The 7,791-nt window shown below is 35.7% G+C and overlaps 2 protein-coding genes across 8 annotated transcripts; one reads left to right on the forward strand and one right to left on the reverse strand.

Moving 5' to 3' along the window:
- Positions 1-792: 792 nt before the first annotated feature.
- Positions 793-3,689, reverse strand: LOC112295164 (zinc transporter 9-like). Of its 6 annotated transcripts, none has more exons than XM_024546390.3 (4): positions 2,703-3,689; positions 1,927-2,475; positions 1,626-1,775; positions 793-1,418 (listed from the first exon to the last, which is right to left on the reverse strand). In XM_024546390.3, the coding sequence occupies exons 2-4, from the start codon at positions 2,125-2,127 to the stop codon at positions 1,371-1,373; spliced, it is 399 nt and encodes a 132-aa protein (XP_024402158.1). In that variant the 5' UTR covers positions 2,128-2,475; positions 2,703-3,689; the 3' UTR covers positions 793-1,370. The 6 variants fall into 6 exon arrangements, 4 of the variants coding, with proteins under 4 accessions (XP_024402158.1, XP_090100484.1, XP_073396745.1 ...); XM_090244358.1 differs by having other exon boundaries at positions 1,927-2,599; XR_016498346.1 differs by lacking the exon at positions 793-1,418 and having other exon boundaries at positions 1,478-1,775; positions 1,927-2,522; positions 2,703-3,651.
- Positions 3,690-5,543: 1,854 nt separating this feature from the next.
- Positions 5,544-7,488, forward strand: LOC112295597 (proteasome subunit alpha type-7). 2 transcript variants are annotated; one of them, XM_024547386.3, is made up of 4 exons: positions 5,544-5,614; positions 5,753-6,113; positions 6,605-7,019; positions 7,163-7,488. In XM_024547386.3, the coding sequence occupies exons 2-4, from the start codon at positions 5,941-5,943 to the stop codon at positions 7,322-7,324; spliced, it is 750 nt and encodes a 249-aa protein (XP_024403154.1). In that variant the 5' UTR covers positions 5,544-5,614; positions 5,753-5,940; the 3' UTR covers positions 7,325-7,488. The 2 variants fall into 2 exon arrangements, with proteins under 2 accessions (XP_024403154.1, XP_024403155.1); XM_024547387.3 differs by having other exon boundaries at positions 5,758-6,113.
- The last annotated feature ends 303 nt before the right edge of the window (positions 7,489-7,791 follow it).

The raw sequence follows: 7,791 nt of genomic DNA on the forward strand, positions 1-7,791 counted from the left end.
TCTAAAAATTGACATATTTAGTATTTTTTAGAAATTAAGTGATATTTGAAGATCTGTAATGAATCTATAGTTTTTATTTTTTTTGGAAGTAATTAAGGATACACAATAGCTCTCTTGGGCTATGTATGTCTATTTAATTACAAAAAAAAACCATATTTGATTAGTAAATGTCCTTACCAGATGCCTTGTTCTTTATGAAGAATTTTGAAAATATAAAAAACCTTGAATATTTGTAGTTGCAACACATTATTTTATTTATAAAATATGCAATTTGCTTAGATTGTATACTTATTGCAGTTTTTCCTAGTGAAAAGGAAGATTTTTCTACTCTTTATGTTGTCTAATTATTTTTTAGATATATTATTTGAGATATACATAGCAGCTTATTGCTTGTGAAGTATCGATTCTTAATAGCACTAAATTAATGTAAATGCAAGGAATTCTTGGATTGTCTACATTCAATTGTCAATTCAAGTTTTTGTCTTTTCCTTGTGAAGACTTGCTACGTTCAAGCTATTCCCATTGATAGATTTAATTAAGCAATATATTAAAACTATAAATTATTTTTTCATATACTTGCAACCAAAATCTTGATTTTAATGATTATCTTAATACAAAAAATAATCATTTATATTAAAATTAAATTATTTTTTATTAAAAAATCAAGTTTATATTTTTAAATATTACCATTATAAAAAAATTAAAAACATAAATTTAAGTATACTTTTAAAAGACTATGTTTCAAACTAAAATAAAAAAGAAAAGAAAGAAGATCAAGAAGAAATTAATTAACATAGTAAGAAGTTAATAGAATGATTATTTTTAAATACAAAGAATTAAAAGATAATAAACCAAGACTAAAATACGAAATAGACATTAAAATATTAAAGACAGTCTCAGTCCAGCATCCACGTATACTAGCTAATAAAGAAAACATGTACCGCTTGCTTCATAAATACTATGAAGCAAGCGGGTGTCAAAGTTGCAAATGTTTCAAATTTGGCTTCTTTAAAAATGAAAAACAACTTCTTAAAATAAATACTATAGCTACATAGGGCTCCTGCAGATTAAATCAGCATCTATAAAACTTCTTTAGCATGTTTTTTTTTATTCAAAAAAAAAGGGGGCTTTTCAAATCGGCAAATTCCAACACAAAAAGTTAAAAAGACTAGTGGAGAGAGAGCCTAATCAAGCCCACAAGCCAATGCTAGACATGGCACCGACACCGAAGAAGAGAAAAACAAAACCATAGACTTGCAGTTGTTTGCTGCTCTGCATTCGTTTGCTGAGAAAATCAGCTGCGATGAAGTCCACCAACGCCATATAAGCCAGGATGCCAGCTGATATGGCGTCAAACATACCCGTGAAGATCAAAGAAGTTGCACTGTTCTCATTGTAAGATGCTGTGATACCCAGCCCTATTGCAATGCCCAACGAAGTCGTGATTGCAAAGCCGAAGCCCATGAAGGCGGTAGTATAAATAAAAAACAAGGGTTGGAAGTGGGATTTAGTAACAATGGAGAAAGGAACAGTGCATGACTCGTGGCATACAATTCAGGTTTGCCTATGATAGATGTCAATGTTTGGGAAGATTAGATGCGGTTTGCAAAATTTATTGTGAGTACCTTAGCGACGCATCCTCCCAGGGCAACGCCTTCGAAGAACTGATGGAAAGTGAGGGCGGCAAACACAGGTTTTATAGTGCAGGGGCTATTTGACACTCCCACTGAAATTCCAACAGTAATGGAGTGAGCCGCAACACCAAGCTCGAACACCTGAAAAATGGTTGATGAGCACACGTTGATGCGAGCTTCTGATAAAATGTTGTTGCTTCATTTATTAAGAAGGACCCACGCTTCCAACACTTGAATTAAAATCTGGCACATTCCGCTGTTACCTTAATGATATGCAACGCAGAATTCTTACTTGAGCTGTAACAAGATGCCTGGCATGCAAGAACATGCTGTCATTAACGTCATCGACGTGAGTTTCACCAAGCGCCCCCTTCTTGCCCGTCATATCATCGACTTTCTCCGTCTCCGATTTGATAGGATGATGATTGAGATGATCCATATGGAACGTTGTTGCGGCGAAATCTACTACCAGTGTCCCTAGTGCACCTAACATGGCAATAAATCCTCCCCACGGGAATTTCCCCCCTAGGATTCTGAGGTAGACATGGGCTTGCGAAATCGTTCTGCGCAGTTGGTAGCATGTGAATGAAGGCAGTTGCCAAGATCACTCCCCCAGCAAATACTTTCATCATCCAGAACGGGTTCCCTCTCAAGTTGAGGAAACGAAACCGCCTGCTGGAGACAGGAATGTAGAAGCCTAGGAAACTCGTCAAGAATATCACTATAATCGCCACGGTCTTCAGTCTCGTCGCGGCTGCTTTGTCAAGGCATTCGCCCTCGAGGCCAGGACCTTCGCAGCTGATCTCATCTCCAGCAACATGTCGCCCAACTACTTCCACAACTGCTCCCACAAGTAATCTCTCCATTTTGATATCCAGCCCTTTTCTTCTAAGAATGAAAACCGCAACCCAACTGAAAAACTTGTGGATCCCGGGACTGAAAAACTCGCACAACGCTTCACGGAACTAGAAATGACAGAAGCAACATGCAGCGCATTACAACACACTAACCTCTCGATATAACCCACAACGATCAAAAAACCAACACAGGCATGTAGAGAACACCCACCAGCACAGACTCGAATTCCACTAGCAGGGGGGGCGTTGCAGGGACCTCACAGAACTCTGCACAACTCCTCCGTCGCTACCGTCGCAGCGCACCCTCGGTGTCAAATTCGTTAGCGCACACAAACCTGGAACCTTACCCCTGCCCCGAATCACGAGGACCCATGTCTTCACGAACGGCATCATACCCTGCGTCATACCCCTGAAGCTGATTCCTCAATCTACAGCCAACTCCTCCGATAATCCTTGAGGCGAGGTGGCCCACACCTATGAAGAAACGACATCGGTGCCTCCGTCTCTTTCATTGCAATGCTGCAATGACGTAAGGCGCTAACTCTTCTGACAGGATCTGAGTTGCCCCTCCAACCCACTTTCCTACTTATGTGCATTCGAATGCCTTTTCTTCCTATTGTGAGGTCGCCCATTCGGGGAATGTCAATAGCTTGCTTTATCTGGTCAAAGCTTTGGAGGAAACGATGTTTGACAAAAGGAGAGGAGAATTTTACCTTGGGTTGCTTGTACCTTAGGGTTCACTTCATAGCAAAGTCAATTGTTTGAATTAATGTTTGAAGATCATCAGTTTTTTTTACCTCATATTTCAATTCATAAAGAAATTGGGTAATGCGTGTAGTATCAATGTCATATCAATCACTTCATATCAATCACAAGTTGTCAAAATTGTGAAGTATGTAATGTCAGTGATTGATGGTCTTGTCACAAAATATGGATCACAAAATATGGTTTAATACTACACATAGAAGATGCAGATTGAATAGTTAGATGAGTTGTGTTAATACATCCAAAATAATTCTATTTCTTAGGATTGCCCATGGATACAGATATTAACTTTTTGTGATGGAATATTCAATCCTTAGACCAATTGATATAATTGATTCATCTCATACCTTGTGTTATGTGGATAATGATTTAAGTATGTATTGATTGTTTGGATATGGAAGAAATTTATTTAAAGTTTAAAATTCTTTTTATAATAATAAAAAAAAATGTTTAGTATCTTAATTAGAATCTTCTTGACAATCTTAATCCTCTTTAAATATTTTATAGTCAAATAATATCAAACTTTACTAATCTTAAATATCAAGCCATGTTAATCTTAAATGTCAAGCCATATCAATCTTAAACAAATCTTTAAAAAATCCTAAACAACCTCTAAACAAATCTTAAATAAATTTTTAAAAACTCCTAATATATTTTATATATATTTAATATAGCTCTAAAAGTAATCTTAAAAAAAATCTAAACAAATCCTTTAAGAATCTTTTAAAATTTTATAATTATCTAAAAAAAACTTATTAAATTTTAAAACATTAGAAAATATACTAAAAAGATTGGAAGAAGATGGAATTTAATCTTGGAAGAAAATTAATTAAGGGCATTAAATATAGACTTAAAAGTCGTAGGCTCTTCTCTCAAATATAATAAAGGAAATAAGTATATCTTATTATTTGAAGAGATTATCTTAATTTTATTAAAATTATTAAATAAAGCTATTAATAATTATTTTATTATTTTATTAAAATATTGGTCTATTTATTATTTTCTAAAATATATTTTTTAATGAATTTTCTTCTTTTTGAAGCTTGTGGTTCTTTGTTTGATTGGACATGGAAATGCCCAAATTGATGCAATATTTATAATATTTATTTTGTTATAGAGATGGTAAAAAGCTAAAGAATTAAAGCATTTTTTTTAATACATATTTTATTTTGATTCTATAAAAAATAAAAAAATAAATTATTGTTAAAATTTATATTTTTTTATATTTAATTTTTTTTCTAGATCCTCTATTCAAATATTATACCTCTCCTTGGAAATTTCTAAGTACAATTTCTTTCTACTATATATCTCATGTGTTCTTTAAGTATCATGTTTTCGATAAAATTATCTATTTGTATTATAAGTATAAATAATCCAACTATTACTTCTACTTTTAATTGCATGCCTTTATTTTATATAAATTATTTTCCTTAATTGCCTCAATTACAAATACATTATCTAATGGCATCTTCTACAATTGAGCTTCTTCTTGAGGTCCAATATCCTTGCTTCTTGTTATGTTTTGCAATAAAGATGATATGATAAAATAATTTTATCATTGTGTTTTCTATTTTTTTATATTAAAGAATTAAAAAAAATTCAACTAAAAAAATTTATGAAGAAAAAATTACGAAATAAAAATTCATACTAAAAGATAATAAAATATTTATTTTAAATACTAAAATAATTCAAAAAGATTGTATATCTAAAAAAAATTATAAATAAATTCTCTACTTCATAAAAGAATTATCTAAAACTATTATTATTATTATTATTATTATCTTTTAGAATTAATAAATTATATATATATATATATATATATACATTTCATCTAAAATTGATTAAGATGTCAATTTTAATTTTTGATTTAATTTTACTGAAATTTTACAAAAAAAATAGTTAAGATCATATCTTAGAAGATGTTGTTAGAATATTTTATTCATAAATATTGTGAGATTTTATTTTTCATTCTTTTTCATTTTTTTGGATTTTTCTTAGAGACTTACAAGAATTTTATGTTTACAACATATTTATATATGTTGAAATCGTTAAAGAAAAAATTGCACAAATCAAAAAACTGAAAGAATCATTAAATTTCATCATAGTGCATGGAATATAGAAAATTTTATAAAGAATTGTGGCATTTGACAACTTTTATTTTTATTATTTTAATTACTACTGACGCAGACTGACGTGGACGCCACTCCGACGGCCGCGACGTCTGTCGACGGCGGCAACGCGGCCCGCAAAGCAGCTCATCGCAGTGTGTGTGTATGTGTGTCTACATGAGTGAGTGAGTGAGTGTATGAGTGTGTGTTGGTCTCCTTCGGATTCGACGCACCCTCTTCGACAAACAAGGCATCGATCGTTCTCACTCAGATACCGCTTCTTCTTCTTCGTCTTTCCTCTGTTGTTGCTGTTGTTTTTTTTGTCGTTGTTTCGGTACATGCTCCACCCCGGCTCATCCCTTTCGTTGGTGGGTTTCTGCTTGCACAGTTCAGTCCATGAGCAAAAGCACCTGATTAGGGTTTCAGATTGGGGTCTGTTTCACAGCTGATACCTCGCCTTCGAAGACCCGAAGCAACAGATCCAACATTGAGGAACTACTCTTGAATGTAGTGTATCTCTGGTTGCTTTCAGCATTTGCTTCATCGTGTTTTGGGTTTTGAAAGAAGCCGGGACCAATGGCGCGTTACGACAGAGCAATCACGGTCTTCTCTCCTGATGGGCATCTCTTCCAAGTGGAGTATGCATTGGAAGCAGTCCGGAAGGGGAACGCAGCAGTTGGGGTGCGGGGCACGGATACTATAGTTCTGGGCGTGGAGAAGAAATCCACTGCCAAGTTGCAAGATGCTCGGTAAAGCCATTTCTGTTTCCCGTGTCTCGGAATTGTTCGCATGGTTATGGGTGCATTGTCTATGCCTCACAAGACCTAGCTGATGTTCTAGGGTTTGGAGCGGAGTCTCCCAGAATCGTTTGACTATGACTGCTTAATTTGGTTCGATTTTGTAGTGGATAACATGAATTTCAATATCAGTGTAGGGTGATGTGCTTTTGGATGGATCCTGTATTGATGTGAAGATGATCCTCAGTTCAATTTGCGGGGTTGGAAAGTGTCTGTTTTTTTGGGTGAATTAGGGGGGTGATCCCGTCTAGTAATGCATGCAATGAATATCGAGAATTTGAGATTTTCGATATCTCAAGTGATTCCGTTAAATTTTTTTAGGTCATGCTCTAACGGTTTTTTGTTTAGGTCATGTGTGTGGTGGATTAGGACATCATAATAGAGATCAATGCTCAATTTCTCTTGAGCAATTTGATTCACTCAATTTTTTCACCTGTCTGCAGTACCGTTCGCAAGATTTTGAAGCTTGACGAGCATGTGTCGCTTGCCTTCGCTGGATTGACTGCTGACGCACGTGTGCTTGTCAATCGTGCTCGAATTGAGTGTCAAAGTCATCGTCTTACAGTAGAAGATCCTGTGACTGTGGAATACATCACTCGCTTTATTGCGGGTTTGCAGCAAAAGTATACTCAGAGTGGTGGAGTGCGCCCTTTCGGTATTTCCACACTGATCGTAGGATTCGATCCTTACACAGGCGTTCCTTCCCTTTACCAAACCGATCCCTCAGGAACCTTCTCAGCTTGGAAAGCTAATGCTACAGGTCGTAATTCAAATTCGGTCCGTGAATTTCTGGAGAAGAATTATACTGAGACATCAGGTGCTGAAACTGTCAAACTAGCTGTACGAGCACTTCTCGAGGTGAGTGACAACCCTTTTATTCTCGTATTGGCCATGTTTCTGTTTTTTTAGTAAGTCTTACCCCCACAAGTTATATTCGAGGTTGCTCATTATATACTGATAGTTGTGGTCGTGTAACTCATGTATTGGTTGGATTGTGGCAGGTAGTAGAGAGTGGTGGCAAAAACATCGAAATTGCAGTAATGACCAAGAACGAGGGTTTGCGGTTGCTAGATGAGGCAGAGGTTGAAGAGATTGTTTCTGGCATAGAAGCTGAAAAGGCTGCTGCCGAAGCAGCAAAGAAGGGTCCTCCTCGTGATCAGTAGGTGCCAGTTATGGGTCAACGCGATAGGGTAATCCCTTTTGGTGGCAAACATGTTCAAATTATCCGTTTTCAACTACTGTTGCAGATGTCTATCCATGTGAACTTGTAAAGCATGTTGTCATACCCCGATTCAGTAAGTTGAATACTGGCACGATTTTTGTAGCATGCAAATTCCTACACATGGTATAATGAGTCTGATCCTATCCATTCCAAACTTATTTATATTCGCTGCCTCGTGGGTTACACTGAACTATCACCCTGATAACCATTGTGGAGTGCAGTTCCTGATATTGTGAGAACACCATGTTAAAACTCTGAAGTGTGGATCTTCGTGTACTCGTAAATAGGGAGGGTGATTTTCTTTATGCTATAACTCGCCCTATCTGCTGCGGAATGGGTTAAAAAGTATAAATAGTGCATCTGGTAGGGGTTTGGCGTTTATTATTCCACCAATAGAACTTGGAAGCA

Source organism: Physcomitrium patens, chromosome 18 (assembly GCF_059467195.1).
Source record: "Physcomitrium patens ecotype Gransden chromosome 18, ASM5946719v1, whole genome shotgun sequence".
Classification (NCBI taxonomy): domain Eukaryota; kingdom Viridiplantae; phylum Streptophyta; class Bryopsida; order Funariales; family Funariaceae; genus Physcomitrium; species Physcomitrium patens.

Coding starts and splice junctions, on each gene's coding strand:
- LOC112295164 (XM_073540644.2), bottom strand. CDS start 2,500: ATGGAGAGATTACTTGTGGGAGCAGTTGTGGAAGTAGTTGGGCGACAT.
- LOC112295597 (XM_024547386.3), top strand. CDS start 5,941: ATGGCGCGTTACGACAGAGCAATCACGGTCTTCTCTCCTGATGGGCAT. Junction 6,114..6,604: donor GCCAAGTTGCAAGATGCTCG/GTAAAGCCATTT, acceptor ACCTGTCTGCAG/TACCGTTCGCAAGATTTTGA. Junction 7,020..7,162: donor CTGTACGAGCACTTCTCGAG/GTGAGTGACAAC, acceptor GGATTGTGGCAG/GTAGTAGAGAGTGGTGGCAA.